Below are 24,035 nucleotides of genomic sequence, written 5' to 3'. Positions count from 1 at the left end.
TGAGAAAGATTTTAAACTATGATTAGTGAAAGTGATAGATGACATACTTTTCGTATAAAACCATGGCTTTCTTTCAAGACACTTTAGAAATATGTCCAAAATATACAGAGAAACTCCACAGCATAGTGCTTGAATTTACACAAACACTCCAAGGCAAGTCAGAATCCGAATGAGTAGTTTCACATAAGGCTACTCATTTATTTTTGCAGTCCGCATTTAAAACAACTACAAGATTAATTCCATTCCATTTTTCTGGACTTATACATCCTGAAAGCAAGAAAAAAATGTCATTTTGGAAGTATATTAAATGCTACTTGTAAACAAGGCTAGAAAGGGTGGAGAGTGAAATGGGATGGGGGTGGGGAAGCAAACCCTTTAATCTACAATAAGACAAATTTCAAATCAAGTTGTTCCACTATACTACATAAGCAGTTTAGAATTTTAAGCAGATGCAAAAAGAATAAAGCAAATGGGAGGGAAAAAAAGGCCGATAAAGTTTCTGGCTACAATACAAGAGACATATCATTACCATATGATCTAATGTGGGTGTCAGCCGGATTGTGTTCATTGAGGGAAACCTTATTTTTTAACTGTGCTATGGAGTAGAAGCAGGAGGTTTTCAACCTAGTGACAGTCACAGAGCAGCACCTACCCCCTCCTCCTTTCCACACCTGCAAACTCTTTTACTTGAGCTGAATATTTAGTGTAATTACATCTCAGCTTTGAGGGCTCCTGTGGCAAATTCCCGGATTAAAAGGTATGGTTTTCAATAACTGTCCTGAACTCTGCTACAGACTAATAAAACTTCGGTCAAGTTGAGAGCAAAAGGGATTATTTGGTGAGAAAAAGAAAAGGAAAAAAAAAAACTTAAACTTTTATAGTCTTTATGCAACATTTTAAACAAGTATTATTTGAAAACAGAAGTTAAATATTTGATAAAATGATTGAATGTATTGTTTTATTTTTCTCTTCTGTATTTGCAAAGATGCTTCTTAAAAAACTGTAACCTAACACCATGACTCTCTGTTTTAATGTTTTTGTGTTTATATTAATGAATGTTTAGCTCTTTAAGAGGTGGTAACCGAAAAGTGTTCTAAAGTAGCACATTTGTAATTGAGCTGTATATTTAAAAATGTATTTTTCTCCTGAATTTTTGTCTGCTTTAAGAACTTTCAAAAGCTCAGAAGAACTGAACTCTGGTGATTAGCTGAAGATACCTAACGTATATTTCTTCAACCGCAGAAATCAATAGAAATTATCACCAGAGAAGTGAAAATAAACATTGAAAATATTTATGTTATTATAAATGCCTAAGATATTAAAAAAGCTGTATAATTTCTTAAATGTAAAGTGTCCCAGTCAGTATCTTCACTGCAAATGAAATTTTAAGATACATTCACTATAAAATGAGGATGTGGGTTAATTTTCTAATTTTGAAACAGGGTAACACAGTGACCACTGGTTAAGTGGGCTCCCAGTGATGTAAATACCTGTGGCTTTTTTTTCCTGTTGCTGTTTCTAACCAGAAAAAGAGCCAAATGCCCCCTATAGTAACCCTTGCTTGTGGATAAATGCTGCTTTTATTCTTTATTTTAAAATTATATATATATATATATATATAATTGAAATTTTTAATCATCTAGTGCTGTTAGGATTTTAATTTTGCTTTTGCATTTACAGCTTCACTTACCTCTTGAGGGTTAAATTTTGTCTTTGAAAGTGACACCAAAGGCATAGATGACATAATGCAAATGTTGATCTGAATGATATAGTTCATTTAATGGGCTTAAGTAGTTTTAGGAACCAGAAATTATTATTTTTGGTAAAACATTTGTAAACTATGGCAACTAGCTTTAGTGGAGTAGTGATATTGCATTAGTAATTAGCATCTTGGAGAGTGTCACACATTTTCAGACTACTTAAAACAGTTTCAATACAATTTAAACAGCATATCATCTCAGTAACAATCTCCTTGGTTTCTACTTGGACAGCTGCTCTTTGCTCTTTATATTTCTGATTAATTAAGGAAAGAAGGAAATGGCTAAAGGATTTATCAGTATTGACAACCCACATTACATGTTTTAAGATGTTGGGTCTTCAAGTACCATGACACTAATTTAAAACAGATGATTTTATGGAGGATTTTGCACAGTTTCTGGACATGCTATTATTTTTTCACAGTACAGTCAGGGTTAAATGCACACACACACACAGACTCACACACACACATGCACACATACACACACGAGCAAATGAAAGTGAAATAAAAATCAGTGATTGAAGTTATAAGCTGCCTGTCTATAGTCAGCTTCAATCAAAAAGAATATTGTTTGGAGAATTTGTGCCATTTTAACAGAAGTAAACAAACATAAATTATAATACTATTTCTCTCAGCTAATACTCAACACTTTCTTTTTGTGGGTTGTAAGTGAAAAAACCAGGCATGTTCTGCTCTGGAGAAAAGATTACAAAGCGACATCTGCATTAACTGTCGTTGCTATTTATTAAATCTGCAATTACTTGGCTTCATTTTTCTTTTAAGCTTGTAAGACATTAAATATGCAAGGCTAGCAAGCCTGTGGTAAACCATAAACATTGCATTTTTAATGGGAAACAGATACAAAACCACTCCCTCAGATACAATTCAAGGGAACAGGCTGCCAAAACAAGAGTCTTCTCTTAAAGGGAAACTCAGTAACTGAGTGGGAGTGGGCTCCTAGAAAAGCTTAATGTTGAACTTAAAGTGGCAGTGTGAAGAATAATTTTTATGATATTTTGTTAAATGAAAAGCCACAAGCCTGTATTCAACATGTGCTGCCTTAAACACATATCAGTAGTAAATATAAACTAAGAACAAAAATGTAAGAAACTGAAAAACATTTGTTTCTTCTCTAGAGAATCTAGGCAAAAATTTCCAGAATATACCTTAAGGTTAGAACATACAAAGATCTTTCTTTTTTATTTTCTTTTCTCTCTCTCCTTCTTTTCTTTCTTTCTTTCTTTCTTTCCTTCTTTCTTTCCTTCTTTCTTTCTTTCTTTCTTTCTTTCTTTCTTTCTTTCTTTCTTTCTTTCTTTTTTTCTTTTTCTTTCTTTCTCCTCCTTTTTTTTAAAATATGCTACAATTGGATAATGACTCAAAACAGTTCTAAAATTCTACTTACAAACGTACAGCTTTAATATGGATTCATCTAAGTGTACAGTTCAAGGTAGAGATGATGGGACTAATTATCTGCTATGATGGGACTAAACATCTGCTAAATATCTGCTATGTTTTGGAGATATCAGAATAGTTTCAGTGCAATTTAAAAAATATTTTGTCTCCCAAATGACTTTGTTTCTATATAATCAAATACCTTTTGTTATTCAGATTTATTACGATTTTGTCACTCAGATTTATTTAGTGCACTTCAGTTGATTTAACAACATAGATTCGTGCTTGTGGAATGAATGGATAAATATGGAATAGATTTATCAAAAGAATACTTGGTTTTTTTACAAAATGCCCTGTTAGCAAAATGAGATCATATATACATCATATAAAAATCAGTTAGAATTTTCCGTATGTGTTTATTAGCTTATTAAAAATAATGTTTGAGAAACTAGGAAAGTGATTTATTTTTTTAAAGCCGATCTTGCTTATACCAAGTTGAGGTTTTCAATCTGCTAACTTTTTTATATCAGAAATTCGATATCGAAAAAAGCTAATTTTGTGTTTTAAAAAATCAGACTGATTGCTTGGAACAAATGGAGTAAATCGTCTTGTCAATAAAGTGATGGTCAATTGAGTCATTTGTGTGCAAAATATTGTGCAAGGCCCGGGTACAGAACAAGGAATAATAAGACACGCCCTGAAGGAGTACATCGTCTAGTGGAGGGACAGACCAAGCACGCAAAACAAATTGCAATATAATGTGATAAGTTCTTTAAAAGAGGTAAGAGCAACGTGCTTTGGGACCAGAGAAGAGGGAGAAAGCAGCATCCTGCCTGGATGAGCCAGGGGACACAGAAGACAAGCCCACTATCTCATTTAATCTTTACAACACTCTTGCAAGGTCGGTATTCTACATGGCAAGTAGCTTTGATTGTCAGGGTTCAGGTGAGGACTGGGAATGGTGTGACAATGAAAAGGAATGTGGCTAGAGCTATTAATTCATACCAATTTGTGAGTGGTCTGACATACAGCACAGGGACTGTGGGCAGTATTGATAGGTCATAGGAAGTTAATAAATGGTTTGTAGTAGAAATTAATAAGATGAAATTGAATTTTTAGAGGATGATTCGGGCAGCAAAGTGGGAGATGGACTGAAATAGAGGAAACATGCAAGGCAGAGATGAACTGGAAACTCTTGTAATAGTTTAGGGAGAGATGAGAAAGGCCTGGACCAAAATAAATGTGGTAGGATGGAGAGATGTGACTGGCTTCCAGAGATATTTCTGAAGCAGAAATTGGAGATCTCCTATATGTATAGAGAGAATTTTATTTGACCATGGCAAGGCTTGTGTTAAGTGAGCATTGAAAAGTCCAACATGATTTATTATCGTGACAATTTTGCAAACAATTTGAATATATAGTATACATCTTAGTTTATACTGAAAATTCAAAACAAACAGATTTAAATAATATTTGGATTTCTCATCCTAAGTAAATAGCTGTGCAAATGATACTATAATGTACCCGATCATCTTTCAATACATTCTTAATGTACTGCTTCCTGATAATAAATGAAATATTATTTTGCACCTTTTCTCTGTGCTCACTCTATACAACACACAGATTAGGCAGAGCTACTCTTCTTTAAACTCTCATTTGTTTCCTAGGTTCCCTGGTTGTGAAAATACATGAGATAAGTCATGAAGGTCACTATCATCCTCCTTCTGCTTGCACAAGTTTCCTGGGCCGGACCGTTTCAACAGAGAGGCTTATTTGACTTTATGCTAGAAGATGAGGCTTCTGGGATAGGCCCAGAACTTCCTGATGACCGCGACTTTGAGCCCCCTCTAGGCCCAGTGTGCCCCTTCCGCTGTCAATGCCATCTTCGAGTGGTCCAGTGTTCTGACTTGGGTGAGTGGGATGCAGTTTCTCTTTACCTACCTTATTTGTTTTGTTCTTGGGAATGGCAACTCTGAGAGTTTAGCATTTTCAGTTTTAATCTCTCCAAATGTGAGACACAGTGCCACCTAATGAGGAATAAAGGAAGCAGAACAGGATAGAAAGAAAAGTAGTGTTGTGGTTCTCTCTCTCTCTCTCTCTCTCTCTCTCTCTCTCTCTCTCTCTCTCTCTCTCTCTCTCTGCCCCCACCCATCCCTCTTCCTTTTTTCCTCCATTACTTTGCAATCTTGGAAAAATCACTTTAAAAAATATTTCTGAGCTTCATATCCCTTCTTCTACAAAACAAAATTTTGAAGAAAACAGTGTCTTATGTTCTAAAATTTCAGAGTGATGGTTTAATCTTAATTCTATAACGTGGTTTTATAAAATATTAGATATTAAGAAAATCAGGTCAGTCTCTCTACTATTCACTTAACCCAGACAACAGAGTTTCAGCATTACTAAATTGTAAAATATGCAGTTATCAAAAGCAAAACTTGTCAAATTTTATGACAAAATCTTATCTTTCAATTATAAAAATACTCCCTTAATCTCTGAGCCTTAGTGTTGTCTTTACTTTTGACATTTTGTAATCCAGCTGCTTATATTCTTTAGAAAGTTTCAAAGGAAATATTTATCACTCAGGTATGGTGTAAATATTCAATATAATCATGTTACATATATCTTTAGCCTAACACCCTAAAGACAGTTTGATTTATCATCTTTTCAGAAAAATTTGGTCTGGAAATTCCAAGAGCATTACACTTAGAAGATAAATCTCCAGAAAGATTGAAGCTCAGTGGATGGGCCAAAGGGGAATGAACTCAGTTTACATGGCAGCTGATTCACATTCCTCCTTTGGAAGGGGTGTATTTTCTTATTGGAGATGAAAAGAAAAAAAAAATCTTTATATCATGATTCCGCCATGTGTACTTCCTTCTGGAGGAAATCCCATACTATGATCAGGCACTTCCTTCAGAAGTCCTATATTTACTCAAAACATGCTTTCTAGCAGTAGTCTGCAGGAGAAAAATGCTACTAGCTTCTACAGTTGGAATAAACTACCTCTAGGAACCTGGAAAAACATAAAGTATATTCAGCAGTAACAACTGAAAAACATTCGAAATAGCTTCTTCAACACATATATTGTATAGCCATTTAAAACCCAAATACAAATGTTATGTAAAGGCTTTCAAAAGGCCACAGAATAATTCCAGTGGATTGATTTGTTCACTCATTCAGAAGCTATATTGGGAACCCATCATGGATGAACTCTGCTCTAGGCGTGGGGAGGAAAGGATGAGGAAGACAAATATGGCCCTAGTTCCTGTGGATCTTATATTCTAGTGGTGGTGACTATTACTTTTTGAATTGTGTATTCACCACAGGGGAGATTGGATTACTCTTCAGAAACTTTATAAGTATCTAGAGATGACCTGCATTATTGTCTTGGGCAGGAAAATAACAGGATTGAAAAAAATCTGGACAAAGAAATCACCAGTTGATGGATATACACAGGATAATCTTTTCTGAAGTTACTAAAATGGCGAAGTTCCCCAAAAATGTGATGCGAGTTAAATTTCACTTTACCTCTGAGAACAAGTTAAAAGAATGTATTATTACTTTCACTACATATATTATCAAAAATGAAGGGTTGATGTTTTTAAGGAAAGCAGAGTCGGCCAGTTACTTTAGTGAAGTTTTATTTTTTCATAAATAGAGGCCTTTGCTTCCATGAAAAATAGTTCACAAAGCTTGACCCCGATGAAAGCACTGGGCATAGGTCTATTGTTCAAAGCGAAACAACAACAACAAAATGTAGTCTTAGGAAGCAGCAAGTTCACTGACTTGGGACCTTTATGATCGTTTTGTTGCTGCTGTTGATACTGTTTGGTTTATTTTGTTTTGTTTTTAGATGAGAAAGTTTTCTACATGTTATCTTTTTTCTAGGAGCTCAAAGTGTACATCATCCCTTATTATGGCTAGGTTTACTGACTCATATACTAAGGAAATAGCTAAAATTATAAAAATAATTTGTTTTTAACACCATATTTAACTAAGAGAACTAAGTTCCAATGAGCAGTGGTCTCATGTGATGTATTTTCAATATCTTAAAATTTAAAGGTGAATATTTAAATATACTATAAATTTTAAAATCAGATATCTCTAAGAAAATACATTTCTTAAAGGGAAATGAAATTCACTTGACTTTAAATAAAACAAATGAACTCATTTCATATTTTTATTATCTAACTCTTACTTTATGATGCTGGCAAGCTGTTGAGAGCCTTCACATCTTCATCGGTAGAAAAATCACAGTCTTAGAAATCCTATTAATTGTATGAGGTACCTGTGTCATAGTAGCAGCTTCAAGCAGTTTTAAAATAATATGATTACATGCAGTAACAGATTAAGAAAAAAGAAAGCAAGCAAGGAGAAACGGACCACCTAATTCACCGTAAATGCAATATAGTTGATTTTTTATTTGTTTTATGTCCTTTAGTGATCTAAGCATGAAGGTTGAATTATTATAAAAAAGAAAATAAATGCAGTGCAGTTGGGGATGGCAAATGTTAATGCTTATCTGTATCAAAGACCAATGTTGTCTTCAGGATTATCCTTGGTGGATTATCCTCGGCAGACATTTAATGAGCAGAGAGAAGCTGCAGTGTTGAAGGACAAAAGTCCTTTGTCATCTTATTATCTGAATAATGTGTAATACAAATAAATTTTTTAAATTAAAATGTTTGACTACTTTTTCCCACTAAGAAATATTCTTGGCAAAATTAAACATCAAAATTTTAAACAATTCTTTCAAAGCTAAGAAGTCAAAAACTGTGAAATTAAAATTATGTAATTACTCTGTAGGGTAATTTGAGGCCTCTGGAAAATGCATGGACTGATTTAGTCCCTAATTCTAATTTATCACAGTAGTATTAAAATGTGTTTTTTTCTCTTTCTTTCTTTCTTTCTTTCTTTCTTTCTTTCTTTCTTTCTTTCTTTCTTTCTTTCTTTCTTTCTTTCTTTCTTTCTTTCTTTCTTTCTTTTTTTTAGAGGATAAGGGATTGAGACAGTAAACATGAATTCCCCATAGATACTGGTCAAGTTGTTTTGTTGAACTTGTTGCAACTTGCTATGTAATTGGAACCACAATTTTATGAGACCCATATCTTGTCTTCTTTTATCTATCATGTTAAGACATAAATCAGTTCCCTCTTAATTACAGCATTAATTTCAAAAAGTAATATTTTAAATAAATGTAGAGTTAGCAAATTCAGAAGTCTTTCAGTTACTTTATAATAATAAATCCACAAGGTAACTTAGTCTTTTAAAAATCAAAAATTTTTTAAATGTTCTGATTTTGATTGGATTTTCTATTTTATATGTTTGACATCCTGTAGGAAGACAGCTTCCATTACTTAGGTACTCTTTGACTCAGCCATTCATCTTTGGATCAAGTGTCATCAGGTAGTATAATTTGGTATGGACTAACACCTCATTACTGAAATGCAAATCAGTCCTGACAAGTCAAATAAGAACAAGTTTTGTCTTTTGACTAGTCTCTGAAATTAAAATTATAATTCTTGATATACTTCTTATAAACAAATTTCAAGAGTTGAAATGTCTCTTAAAACTATTTAGTAGTGGAAAGAACTTGGGCTGTGCAGTTAAACACCTCTGATCTCAAATTCTGCTTTGCTGTTTACTACCTGTAACCTTGAAACTTTCAAAACTTTGTTTCCTCATTTGACAAATGGAAATATATCTTATTTCACTGGGTAGGAATAGAAAAATATATGTACAAATGCTTATTATAGTAACTGTTACATTTCACTTACCATTTCAGGCAAAGTTGGCTAAGAACATGAGGCTGTTTCTGATATTTCCTTTCATTTTTATTTATTATTGAGAATAATAAGTACAGGCCATAGACTTATTAGAGACTGTCAATGACTTATACTTATTCTCAATTCAAATTATATCATATTATACTAATTGAAAATAAGCCATATACTTATTAGAGACTTATTAAGAGTCTTATTAGAGACTTATTAAGAGTCTCTAATAAGTATATGGGTTGTCAAGCTAGAGACAAAATAGTACCATCTCTCTCCACCTCTCTAAAGAGGACCACATCATCTCCAAGTGTAAATAGACAAGAATAAAAAAAATGTGCATTTATTAAGCAATTGAATATTCTCCAAACCAATATTCCTTTGAACAAAATGAGTTTGTTTGATTTGAGAACAATGAAGCATTTGGCTATTTTATAATCATAAATGATTCACACCCCCACACACAGCCCTCTAGAAATGGTGCCAGAAGATGAAAACACATTTAATTTTGCCATATGGAAGCATTACAAATAACTACTGGTTTCTAATAATGTACGTTATAATGCAAATAATGTTTTAATTTTTAAAAAATTCAGAAAAAGTACAGCCTTTTAAATTATACAGTTGCTTCTTATTCATACTCATTTTTCTTGAACTATTGAAAAATTTTGTCAGAGGTTACCACTTGGGACATATTGTACTACAGTTTCTCGCTTGGCTGAGGAAACTGGTTTTCCAGAAGCAGACCTTATACAAGAGATAAATGAACCATTACACTTCTCCCATGAAATCAACCCAGAAAAATAAATTAGGACAGTTTTGTAGAGGAACAGACAGAATGCTAGATGCTCAGTTGCCTTTATCATTTATGTCTGGCTTTGCAGCAGCAGGGGTGTGAGGTGTTCCTCATTCAGGGTTTCTAATGCACCAAAAGGGTGTTTCCAAAACATGATATGGGAAAGAGGCTGTGCACAGAGTATGCCCACTGGATTGCCTAAATTGACATTGGGTAGGAGTGGAGTATGCTTCAGATGAAGCAAGAGTAATGCTCAATGTGACCCAAAGTCTCCCGAATCAAGGGGTTAAAAGATGGAGAGGAGGAAGAGAGGGAGTCAAGAAGGCCAAAGGAAGCGTCTGTCTCCTTAACCTGACTGACAACTAACATAACCCTGGTTTCCTTCTCAGTCCCCAGGAGGGAGAGAGAGGCAGCTGTGTGGGATCAAGGCATTTTGTGAGACTGCAGCTGTGATTCATTTTCCTTTGGAAGAACATCCCTAGCTCTAGGGGATATGGTGGGAATTGGTTAGCTAAAATATCAATTCCCTGGGTAAAAGAGGAAAACTGTGAGACCTCTAATCTTAACTTTTCTCCTTCAAAAGAGTGGAAAAAGATTACATAGTTCCTCAAAAATAAAAAAAAAATGAGTTTGCAATTCAGTCTTAATAAAAAGAGAAAGCCCCTAGCATATATACTGTAACACTCAAGACTCAGTTACTCTTGACTTAGTCTGTGCACTGCTTTAACTTCTGTAGCTTGCCTACTTCTGCCTTTTTACTGTAATCTACATTTGCTTTGATTATTCTATACTAATCAATTATATATACGTATCTGTGATTATACAATATCTTTTAATTATCTTTTTATATATCTTTTTATTGTTTTCTTCACTAGAAAAGAAGTATTGCAATAATTTATCTTTGTACAACCTCTACACAATAAACTGCCTTATACTTTCTAGACTCTTTAAACATCAATCAATGATTGATGAATGAACACACGAACATATGCATGGCTTCGTTCTTGAATTAATGCTTGGATGAATATTCTACAATATTCCTGACTCTAGCAAGCTGCAAAGAGAAGGGAACATGTCTGATTGAGAAACAGAAGTGATTTCTCAGTGCATCCTTGCTCCTTCCCTTTAAAGACAACTGTAAAACCAGGAAGCTTAGAAATTCCTTGAGTTTGACTGGAAAGAGAATAGAATTAAAGAGAAGAATCGTTTATGTCTGAAGCCTGGTCTAACTGATAATACAGTCAGATTGCCATTTTTAAGATGGAAAGAGGGAAACATGCCTGCCTTGAGCAGAAAAGTTTTTTTGTTGGGGCTGGAGCTCCTAAATATTATTTTGGTCATTTGCCCAAAAACTGAAGTACACCACCAATGTCCCAATTATGAAGTTGAATACAGAATTATAAAAAAAAATTGTTGAAAGTCAGTAAGAACAAATTTTAGAATTTGGACTCCTGCCACATGGCAAAAAAAGCATGATGTTTTAAGACGACCTGGCCTTTGTCCAACATGATGTTTACGAGATTGCTGACATTTGCTAACAGAACAATGCTATTCATCACTGGGACAACCAAAAGAAGGGAAGAAAAAAAAAAGAAGTCTATTTCTTACTAGTCTTTATTCAGAAATGATTTTTTGGTAATGTCTTAAGTCGTATCTTATTTGCTTTAATAAATAACTAGATTTTAAAGAAGATAAAACTCCTTATAAAAACTGGGAGAGCAAATATCTAATCCAGGCTACCTTGAAAATAGTGTGTTTTAATGGAAAATTTAGAATTATGTTAAATAAAGGCTGCTCAATGAAAAATAAATGTAGGAAACCATTATGCTCCTGTTACTACAGCTGAATGAATTTTACCCCAAAACATAGTGGCTTAAAAATAATTTAATTTGTTCATGACTTGAGGTATGGAAAATTTGGCAAGGGCTCTGAAGGGCTGTTCTCACTTGAGGTCACTCTTGCACTTGTAGTCAAATGTTATCCGAGATTATAGTCATAAGAAGGCTAGCCTGGGGTGGACAACTGAGACAGTTCACTGTCATAACTGACGGTTGCTGCCACTATCGCCCACAAGCTTGACTGTTCTATCCTCTGAATTGCCTCAGGCGGCTTCTCTTTTTTTCTATGGCCCCTGGCTATCCTAGAGCAAGCATCCCAGAAGAAGTGGGTAGCAGCTGTACAATCTTTTCTGACCTTGTCTCAAATGTCATGGTGTTTCAGTCTATTGATTCCTAGAGGCATCAAAAGACCATCCTACATTCAAAGGGAAGAGAGAGGAATTAGATGCTGCCTTCTAATGGTAATGGAACAAATGCTTATTGTAGAAGAGGATGTAGGATAGAAAATTTAATGTATGGCATCTTTGGAAAATATAATCATCTGCATATATACTTAGATTTATATAAATTTCTAATGAGAAGTTTGAGCATAATTATACATTATGTAGAGAAAGTCCACAGATATTACATGTCCCCCATGAAGGTCATTATTTAATAATTACAAACTACATTAAGATGTTAAATAATTATAATTAAATTAATTTATAAATTAACTTCATAGTTAATTCTTCTACTTAAGATTGTAAGAAAAGTATTAAGTCATATCTTGATGACTTTGTTTTCATTATGGAACATTTTTTGGACGTAAATTGAACCTGGATAATTGATACATATAATTTAAAATGCTAACATTTTACTTTCTATATTATTTTCTGAATAACCATAAAATTCATCACTATCAATAGGGATTATTTAGTTAAAAATCACATACAATTAAAACAATCAGATATGCTTAAAGGCAGAATTTAAATTTATTTAAAAGTTTAAAAAATTAAGGTAGGATAACTGTTTCATGGAATACTATTGGTTTTTATATTTTTTGAAGATTAGGTTTACTTCGAATAAGCATTTTTCATCATAAAAAATAATCTTTAGTCCTAGTATATTTCTACCACAATTTACTTCAGGCTTGGTGTTTTCAGATGAGGAAATGGAGCCTGAGGAATGCTAACTTACAGATTCTGGTCATCTCTCATTAATAGCCGAGTTGATTTTAACCCAAGCCGTTCTGACTCTAATGATGTACAAACAAAGAGTAGTATTTTATAGATTTGCAAGAGTGTAGCATTTACCACCATTAAAATAGGGTTAAATTGACAAGGAGCAGTTTTTGAGGGGTCTAATTATTCAGTGGGGATCGGATCATGTGCTTCCTAAACTGAAGGCTTATCCAAAGGCAGAGATAGGACGACTAGCACCCCAAAGGCCCTGAACTTCATGAGAACAATGATGAATGCAGAAAGAACAGGAAATAACTGTAAAGAAAAAAAAAAAACATTTCAGGACCAAGATCTTTAGATGAACATCTTGTGTTTGACATACCTGAAAAACAGATTTCAGTCTCTAGGATAATATGCATGGTGATTGTACAGAAAAGAAGGAGTTACAGATGAATAATCAGAAAGATTATTCAGAAAGATAATGAGAGTAACACCCTCTATTTTGCTTATTATAATAATCATAGGTAGCAATACTTGAGACGCTGCTATGCACTATGGTAGGAGATTATTTTGTAGCATAGCTTATTGAATTTTCACAAAATTTCTGTGAAAGACTTAAGAAAACTGAGGACAGAGAGTTTAAAGAATATGTCTTCTAATTTTTTTTTTTTTTTTTTTTTTTTTTTTTTGGAGACAGTGTCTCTCTCTGTCGCCTAGGCTGGAGTGCAGTGGCATGTTCTTGGCTCACTCTAAGCTCCATCTCCCAGGTTCATGCCATTCTCCTGCCTCAGCCTCCCCAGTAGCTGGGACTACAGGCGCCCGCCACCACACCCGGCTAATTTTTTGTATTTGTAGTAGAGACAGGGTTTCACCACGTTAGCCAGGATGGTCTCAATCTCCTGACCTCGCGATCCACCCGCCTCGGCCTCCCAAAGTGCTGGGATTACAGGCCTGAGCCACCATGCCCGGCCTCAATATGTCTTCTAATCTTAAAGATCAAGAAGAGGAACCAGAATTGAAATTTGCATAGCAGTCTTATAAAAAATTGTTATTATAGGAGCATGTTTAAATATGAAAATTCTACAGAATAAAGTGACCCCATTGTGTACCCACAACAGAGCTTTAACCAATGTCAACTAATGCCACTATTTTTCTATCTCCACCCACTTCCATATCATTTTGAAGCAAATTCCAGATATATGATTTTATCTATCAATACACATGTCAGTATGTTTCTCTGAAAAATAAAGCTCTCAAATAAAATAACCATATTTTATAGCTTATTTATATGAATTAGGATCCAGATGAAGTACATACATTGCTTTTTAAAAAGTAGCTTTTTTTAATTTTGTTTTTGTTTTTGAGACAGGGTATCACTCTGTTGCCTAGGCTGGAGTGCAGTGGTATGATCACAGCTCACTGTAGCCTCAACCTCTCCTCCCTCCCGAGCAGCTGGGACTACAGGCTTGTGCCACCATGCCCAGCTAATTTTTTGTAAAGATGGGGTCTTGCCATGTTGCCCAGGCTGGTGTTGAACTCAGAGGCTCAAGCAATCCACCTGCCTGAGCTTCCCAAATTTCTGGAATTAGAGGCAAGAGACACAGCACCCAGTTAAAACGTCTCTTAACTCTCTTTAAACTACAGACTCACAATTTCTTCATTTTCTTTTGGAATTTAGAGGATTAATCAGATTCGGGATTAATTGTTTTTGACAATACAAACCTATGAATAGGGATTTGTTTCTTCATATAGAAGCTTCCAATTGATCCTTTCCCAGGAGAAATATATGCCATGTAGAGAAACTCTTACTACTGGAGTAGTCACCCTGTAAGACAGAAAAATCAGTCTTCTTTAGATATTTATGTGACAAAAGGTGCTTCACAAATATGGCAAAGACACTGAAGAAAGTGAGAGCAATTTTCAGGTGCAGATAATGGGAATGACATATTTGATAGTAAGTAGTATTCATTTATAAAATGTTCCTGGCCAACTGATAATCAGGAAAAAATATATACTCATTATAACCAGTTGTATCCTAATACTTCTGAGGAAAAATAAAATTTCCTATGATAGCAGGTTATAGAGAGGTGGTTACAACAGAACACGGCAGAAATGATCTCAAAGCCATACTCATAAACTTTTCATCATGGGACAGCAAAGCAGATAGACTTGAAAATTAATTAATTAGAAAGGCTCTTCCTGTTTTCAAAGCAGCCAGAGCAAATTCTTGATGTGAAACAATAATTAGTCCTTCTTACCAGGAAAACAATAAATAAATACACTAACAAAACAAAGACCCTGCAATACAGGACAGTATAGTTTAAACTTACAAATCTATAGCCTGTAAGAAGTTCAGTGGTGCAAGATTACTGTTACACAGGGGTAGTCAGGATGAATGTTACAGAGGTGAGGAGATAACGGATATTCTTCAAGGGATTGTTAGAATGGAAATAGAAATAAATGAATAAGTGGAGTTTTACATAAAATATGCATTGTATGAACAAAAATGAGTAGCTAGGAATAAGTATAATATGCTCAAGGAATAGCTGTAGATCAACATTAGAAAATATGCACAATGATCAACTGCATGAATAAATGGCAAACCACGGCCAGGCACGGAGGCTCACACCTGTAATCCCAGCACTTTGGGAGGCCAAGGCTGGCGGATCATGAGGTCAGGAGATCGAGACCATCCTGGCTAACACGGTGAAACCCCATCTCTACTAAAAATACAAAAAAGTAGCCAGGCATTGGTGGCACACGCCTGTAGTCCCAGCTATTCGGGAGAATCTCTTGAATCCAGGATGTGTAGATTTCAGTGAGCTGAGATGACACCACTGCATTCCAGTCTGAGCGACAGAGCAAGACACTGTCTCAAAACAACAACAACAACAACAACAAACAAAAACAAAACAACAACAACAACAAAAACCATGTAGTTCTGGAGTGAGGACTCAGACTATCCTGGTTCTTGATCTACTTTAGCCATGAGGCACCTTAGATAAGCTATTTAATTTCTTTGGGTTTCTGTTTCTTTACTTATGAAATGAGAAGATTAGACTGGCTTAAAATTCTCTGATTTCTGGGATAAGTAAACTTTTTTGAATGTTGAACATGCTAATTTCTCATTAAGATCAATACCAAACCTAACAAAAGAAGAACCTGCCATCTACTATCATAATCATTTTTTAAACAACGTGTATTTAAAAGTAGAAATGGAAGTGAAGGCAGGAACTGGTCTCAGATGGTCTCAGAAATTGTGTGTGTGTGTGTGTGTGTATGTGTGTGTGTGTGTGTGTGTGTGGTATGTCTGTGTGTGTGTGAGATAATTTAAACTAACCACACTGCTCTTACTGATTTTTTTAAATTTTGATATAGATTGCTAAAAACTTCATCACAGAGTCTGCCTAATCAGCATTTGGGAACCATAGACTAGCTGATATTTAAGGGCCCTTCCCTTTATGACATTCAGAGAACTCATAATAACTAGGGTAAATTCTCCATTATACTCTGCCTCTTGTCTTTGAGCAAGCTAGTTAACACTCCAATGCATTATCTACCCCTTACAGGTACAGCATATTACGGGGTCTGATGTCAGAACAATTATTTCAGGGGATATAGATAGGTATGCCAGAAAAAAAAAGTCATGCTGGAAGCCAGGAGAGTTGTCATCTAATCTACATTTTGTCATTCCTAACTAGATAAGCTTGTTCATGTTATGAAACTTTTTAAAAGAATTGTCTGAAAGTATGAGATTACCATACTGCCTTACCTCTCTCATTGGGTTGTTGTAAGGTAAGTAATAACATATTTTCATTTTAAAAAATAAACTCTAAAACTAAATTATTAATAAAAAACACTAATATGTGAAATCCCCCAAATAAACATACATTTACTAATTCAGAGCAGGTTGTGGAACTATGATTTTAATCATTGAAATGGCTCTCCAAGAACTAAAATACAAGAATTAGAATCCTGAGGATGGTATTCCTTTTTTTTTGAATCTCTAGAAATAAGATGTATATAAATTACCTTAAGTAGTTCCTATTATTATAAAATTTTAGGATGACAGTGTAATCAAAAGTGTCAGCCACCAGACACATCATTCTTTCAATTTTATCTGCAGTTTCACATTGACAAAATGTTGAGAGTCACTAGAATTTAAGTTCACCAATGAATAAAAGTAAGCATAACTGGAAATTAGGACTTCGATGAAGGTGCCCAAGAAGAAATGATAAAATGTAGTAACTACCTTCCAAATGAAAAGAAGTTTGTCTTTTCTGGGTTGGAGAACACTAATTATCAAAGAGTTGGCAGAAGTCTACTATTCCTAATTGCATTAAATTAGCAAATTGACATTTCTGAAAATGGCAGTGATTACAACTGTACAGTGTCATTAAACAACCTCCTACAAGGTAACTGTTCTGGTATTTTACTGTTCATCACTGAAAACACTTAACTCTTGTTATTTTGATGGGAACTGTGTCTATAAAAGTTATACATTTATGTAACATATTTACATAAGTTCAGAATTGCCTGTATTTTGATACTTAAATTTATAAAGATAGGTGGTCACTGAATTAAGAACACGATTCCACCCGCAACCCCAACTATCGATGAGTAGTGATATTGTAAAGAAAAAATTATTTAGAAAAGACTCAGAAATAGGTAGCTTCAGGTATGTTTTCTGTAATTTTCATGGAAGAAATGAAGACAGTCAAAATATGGCTGCCATGGTGGTTTACAAGTATGTTTACATAAAACTCAAAATTGAAAAGTGATTTTTTCAACATAGCAGTAATTATACCCTGTTGTAATTTTATTTTACTTGAAAACGGTAAACTGAATTACAGTTTTTATGAAATCATGGGCAATGTCTACTTTAGTCCTGCTATATTCCCAGGATCTAGTAAATTTAGGCTGCCTAGGAGGTATTCAATAAAGGCTTGTTGAATTGATGAAAAAATAACCTTCAGTACTTCCAGTTTCAGATATAATGGAGAGATTGCTTCTACCAAAGGTTAAAAACTATTTCTGATTTATGTTATGCAGTCTTAAAATACGGAAATGATCACATTAATTTGAGTTAATAGAACATCAAATTTTTACTTAATGTCCTACTTCAATATGAAACAATGGAAAAATGAAAAGCAAACGGCCTTTTTAAATATTTTTCTCCATTATGATTCACAATGATTTATTCAAAATAATTGCCTTTTGTATAACTCTGGTTCATCCTTATATGACTAGCTGAATGACTATTAAAATATTTCTTAATACCATGGACCATTTGATTATTCAATGAATTTACATTTGCAAACTAAAAACAATAATTCCGTCAGTTAGACCAAAATCTGAAGTCCAAAAGTAATGCTTCATAAAATTAATTTAAGATACGTCATACTACCAAATTTATTTCATTCTAAGTAGCCATATATCTATTGGTCATAAAATATCAACTGAAATTAATATTGTTTTGGCATTCTAATGAAAACTAAAAGAACCATTATCCCAAAATGTTGGATAAATTTTCAAGATCCTGCCACAAGTTGATTATACGTTTATGTAATTTTAACTGTAGATCTGTGACAGGGTTAGGTTTATTGAAAAGATCTTTATTGCTGATGATTTGGCTAGAGTAATTATTGACACGTTATTTATGTAAAAATGTACAGATTTACAAATCACTTATGCTGACTACTTATCAAAATAACTACTTTTCAATACAACAAGAAAGAGGTAAAATATATAGATTTGAACCCTAATGAAATACCAATGTTCCCCTAACGCAGAGGAGTAATTCCATGAGGAAAATATCATGTTGAGTTTATTATTAAATACAAAAAGTCATTTGACTTGGTTGCAAAAGATAAAGCAAAAATTTTACCCTACAATGAATGCAATTCTTAGAAGAAGAATTGTTGTTGTTAACATGATCATCACAACATTATTTTTTTGGTAAATATATACTGTGCGATTCTGTAGCCATTTGTCCCTTCGACTCACCACACACTCCTATTACTCTTATGCTAGGTCTGGACAAAGTGCCAAAGGATCTTCCCCCTGACACAACTCTGCTAGACCTGCAAAACAACAAAATAACCGAAATCAAAGATGGAGACTTTAAGAACCTGAAGAACCTTCACGTAAGAACTATTTATTTTTAAATTACAATAAGATAGGACTCAAAGTATTTTTCAAAACACCACCTAGATAAGGCCAAGAGTATTATGCACCAACAAAGAAGCACATTAGTGTTTATTAACCTCACTTTTTTAGCAGTGGTAGGGAAGCAAAGCATCATATTCATTAACCACTAACAATTTACCCAGCCTTTTATACATATACCTCATATATCTTAGGTATTTTATTCAAAAAAATACTTTAGATCTTAATTTTTTCTCACGTTTTTGGAAATAAAAATTGTCTTCCAAATTAAGTTGTATTTTAATAGTGGAACAAAACACAAAATGGATTGATCCTAGTATTATTTTATTTCTTTGTTTCTTTTGTCTTTTTCCATGCATTTTCTAAGAGAGGTGTGAATGATGTTCTAAAATCTCAAAGATTGGAATCAAGTGAAAAAAGATAATTATTCATATTTTATTTAGTAAAATATAATTCTGTCTTCATATGTATGTTTCTTGCTTTATAGTTAGGATTATGCATGCTGTGTCCTTATCTGTATGTTTATTTTGGTTTTCTCTTACCTCTCTACCCTATCATAATGTTCAGTCTATCAGTCAGGATTTCATCAGAAAAGAGATGCCACTCACAAAGGGGTTTCATGGAGGAGACGTTATTGAAACCTGTATTTGCAAAGGGGCGTGGGAACCCAACAAGGCACTGTGAGGCACCCAGTCCCACAAAGGTCTAGAAGAATTTGAGGGTCTCAGAGCCATGGGAGAGGTGGGGAGCTATAGTTTCACTTCTTAATTTCCTGCCTGTGTCCCCTATGGTTGAATCTACTTCGGACGAAAAGACAAGGGCATTTGATTAATGTGTTCCCCAGAGGTCAGCTTCCCAGGACATGAGGAAGGGCCAAAAAGTGCAAAGAATAAATATAGTGGTAGTTGGGAGAGGATATACTATATAAGGGAAATGATAAACCCAATAAAATAGAGATAAGCCTTGCTAAGACAACCTTCTGTAAGAGTAAATGCATCGTTTGTTCACATTGAACATCAGAATCACTATAAAATGCATTTTCTCACCCAGCTCTCTATCTGTGGGATGTGTGTGACATGGTCTTCCCTCAAAACATGAGGGCACAGGAAATATAAATAAGCCAGACCTCAATGTCCAAAATAGATACTCTAGAAATCTCACCGTGTCTACTTCCATTCTGGTAGACCACTCTAAAGTACTGAGTCTGGTTCTTGGCATTTTAAGAAATGCATTAAAGAATATCTAGAGAAGGACGACCATGGAGATAAAGAATCTAGAAATTAGGTCTCACAGACACAGTGGATGGAGAGGTGGATGTCTAAACTGAGTGTGGAGGGTCACTAATGGCACATTTGAAGGGTCATGTTGAACAAAAAGGATTGTATTTACTTGCTTCAACTGCAAGATGACGGAATCGTCCTAGTGAGCAGAAATTTTAGAGAAGCAGATTTTTATTCAACATTAAAAATAAAATTTAAAGAATCAGAATTTTTAGAAAATAGAGAGACTTACCTAATGATTTGTTACCTGCCTGTGAAGATTAGAGTTCACAGCTTCGTATAATGAATGGCATAGGAATACATTCTTAATGTTGGGAACATAGACATACCAAACTGTAATTTCATATCTAGTTATTTATTTTAGCCATTATAGAAAATAATTGAGGAGGATATATCATGAGAATAGGCACTACTCAGTAAAGTATAAATATAAATCATCTGATATACATAAGAATAAAAAATATAGATACAAGGGAAATAATATAATATAAAATAGAATAAACTGGTCATAATTATTACAGTTAGTATAATGAAGATACCATTTAATACAAACTTTCCAACAACCAAGATGGGAAAAGCAGTTAACATTTAGCCATTAGAAGAAAATATACCAGATTTTTTTAAAGGAAGAAAATTTTTTTTTCTAAAATTTTAAGACTCTACAAGGAATCATTTAAAAAATGCAGAAAGGCTGGGCGCGGTGGCTCACACCTGTAATCCCAGCACTTTGGGAGGCCAAGGTGGGCGGATCACAAGGTCAAGAGATCAAGACCATCCTGGCCAACTTGGTGAAACCCCGTCTCTACTAAAAATAAAAAATTAGCTGGGCATGGTGGTGCGTTCTTGTATTCCAAGCTACTCGGGAGTCTGAGGCCGGAGAATCACTTGAACTCGGGAGGCAGAGGTTCAGTGAGTCGAGATCGCGCCACTGCACTCCAGCCTGGACGACGGAGTGAGACTCCATCTCAGAAAAAAAAAAAAAAAAAAAAAAAAAAAAAAAAAAATGATAGATAAAACAGTGCCATGATCAATTTATTGATGTGTCCAACAATATAAGCACAATATGATGTAAGTAGTGAGTGTTAAAGACATAAAGTAAAAGGAAAAATTAGGCATCATTATTTATCCAATTACCAGACACAGTTTTGAGAGAATATGCGAGGAAGGAGTGTTAGATGATCAGCAGAAGTTTGAAAGGCAAAGAGAAAAGGACTTTCTGTACAAGAAGAAAGCAAAGGCAGAAGAAAATAAGAAGCAGACAAATAAAAATACAAGTTGGCTAGAGTGAAAGAAACAGCTGAAACAATGGAGGATAAGGACAAACTGGAGGTTCCGACCTTTGGGTCTCTTTCCGCCGATTAGAAACTTATTCACCAATTCCCTGCCTTCACCTTAAGCTTTCACTGGGAATGAGCTGATGGTGAAACCAGCAAAGTTTGTTAATGGCTGTTTAAGCTACTGTTGGCATAAGTTTAAAAAGGAGACCATAAAAAATGAATATTACTAAATTTAGATTACTAAAATATTTTTAAAACTTTTATTTGCGTAAGTTTGCCGTTTAGCTACTTTTTAAAAGGATGAAACATTCTTACTCTCATCTCAACTTCCTGTACATTTAAGTATAATCTGAATATTTAAAAAAAAAACCCTTTATATCCTTAAATAAGTGACATCTAGTGTCCGTGACATTCTTATTAAATCTGGCATTTGTAATAATGTGTTCTTTCTTTTCCCAAGTCTCCTTCTAACTATGTTTTTAAGCAGCCATTATCTTGACAATCTCTTTCTTTCTACTTCAAAATATACATCAGATGAATAAAGAGAGTTCATTAGAGCCTTCAACCATTCAGAGGATGTTAAACAGCTATTTTTCTCTTACTCTTTCATTCATGATCCTTTCTATCCTTGTTATTTTGCAAATAAACATCATAATTTCAGCTAGCAAAGCAACACTCAAGGAAGGAGAGAAATGAAAATTTAGCAAGGATTAAAATAGAAAGAATTTAACAGAATCATGTTCCCTGTCTGTGCTTCATTAGGAGTGGTACATGTTGTATAAGAGTAATTTTATACCTATAAATAGTAGGAAAAGCTACATAATTGTTCTATAAAATGATGGAAAATTAAGTGTGGTAATGCCAACATTTACTGTATTTTCTTTGAATTGAAGCTTAATAAGTTGAGTAAGGAACATTTTTTAATTAAAAATCAACAAAAATTGTCAAAGACTGAACAAAAGCAAACACTTGTTTAGCGATTACTATATATACTAGGCACTGTTCTTAGTACCTTATATACATTAACTTATTTAATTCTTATAACTATTCTTATGAGGTAATCACACTTGATATGTCCTTTAAATGGGCACAGAAAGGTTAAGTTACTTGCTCATAGTCACAGGCCAACTAAGACTCAGAACTTGAGATTCTAAACTCGGAATTCTGGCTTGAGTATGTGCACTAATAATTGCCTATAAATATAACAGTCACCAGGAAAGACCTTAGAACAATATTTGGTACAGTGTAAGCCCTATATAAATGGCTTTGGAGAAAAAAATGATATTAAAAGTCAGGTTTTAAAAACATTTAACATAATACAGATTTTTCAGATCATGTTTAATACATTTAATTACATCACACTTTTAAAATTTTCCTCCATGGATAAGAATTGAATATCTCCTTTGCGATTTTCATTAGGCATCCACAATTTTGGATGTCTTGTAATGATATATGTCATCACACTCCACTCAGCTTGCACTGGCTTTTCCCTGATTTGTGTTTATTAATGTCAACTTTTTTATGACCTTAACTCCCACAGGTTTTTGAACTTTTGGTTATTGATCGCAATGTGTTAGTATTTTGTATCGATCAACCAATGCATCTTTCAGGATTATTTAAAAGATTATATTACTTAATAATAATTTTTAATTAATCAAGTAATGTGGACTATGTGAGGATATACATACATTAATTAATCAGCTATTACCTTTAGAAAACATTCTTGCATTTCTGAGACTAAAAATACTCGCTTTCCTATTACAGGTCCCCTTCTGTCCCTCCATATTCTCATATATGTAAAACTTATACTACAATTGAAAATGTAAAATTAGACCTTAATAAGTTACTGTAAGCTCCTTATAAATAGTTAACAAAGTGGCTTGAAATAATAAGTGGTTTTCTTAGGCATACAGATAATTGAAAAAGAATAAAATAGTCCAAAAATAGGCCTAGCAATTGTTATAAGCAAAGTAACAATGAATTAGAGGTAATTTCTACATAAGAAGAACTCAGAAATAAAAATCAAATAATTACCCAAAATATTAACTTATTTGTCATATAAAATCTTTACAAATAAAAAAGGCAAAAAAAAAATCAGGAGAAAAATATGTTAAGGCTCTCTGTGTCATATTGACCATATATTTATTCTCTAAATCAATTATTAAAATATATTAAAATTTAATAAACATGAGAAGTATTTGTGATCAAGCAATCTCCTCTCTCCAAAAAATACAATAAATGGTAGGAAAATAAAAAAATATATAGCTTAACCTTTTTAAATGACAAGGAAATAGAAAAGCAATGAACTACAATGTGATATTATTTTGGCCATACTCTTAAGAAAGATAATATCAAATATTGCAAGGCTGCAGAAAAAGTTTAGTTCCTTGCATTGCTCGTGATGGCATAAATTGGTATCATCTTTTTGTTGCGGAATACATGATCACAATCAATGAAGATGGACTTTTAGATTAAAAAGCTGACTGCGGGATGGATGTTTGTGGCATTGATTATTTTCAGGTATCTTGGGTCATTTCAATTGTTAGGTGTATTTATTATTTAAAAATTACATACATATATACATGTATATA

General features: G+C 33.8%; 1 protein-coding gene across 2 annotated transcripts in view; it reads left to right on the top strand.

Moving 5' to 3' along the window:
• Positions 1–377: 377 nt before the first annotated feature.
• DCN (decorin) overlaps positions 378–24,035 on the top strand; it is a 37,818-nt gene continuing 14,160 nt past the window's right edge. Inside the window, exons 1-3 of one of the 2 annotated variants that reach the window (XM_010383941.1) lie at positions 378–757; positions 4,819–5,062; positions 18,753–18,865. In XM_010383941.1, coding sequence (XP_010382243.1) covers positions 4,852–5,062; positions 18,753–18,865 — 324 coding nt within the window. In that variant the 5' untranslated portion in view covers positions 378–757; positions 4,819–4,851. Of the gene's footprint in view, positions 758–3,731; positions 4,053–4,818; positions 5,063–18,752; positions 18,866–24,035 lie in introns of those variants that run through there. The other variant, XM_010383940.2, reaches the window with a different exon arrangement.

The sequence above is a fragment of the Rhinopithecus roxellana genome, chromosome 10, assembly GCF_007565055.1.
Source record: "Rhinopithecus roxellana isolate Shanxi Qingling chromosome 10, ASM756505v1, whole genome shotgun sequence".
Taxonomy (NCBI): Eukaryota; Metazoa; Chordata; class Mammalia; order Primates; family Cercopithecidae; genus Rhinopithecus; species Rhinopithecus roxellana.
The sequence above is the reverse complement of the archived record's forward strand: the minus strand, read 5'-3'. Positions and strand labels throughout refer to the sequence as shown.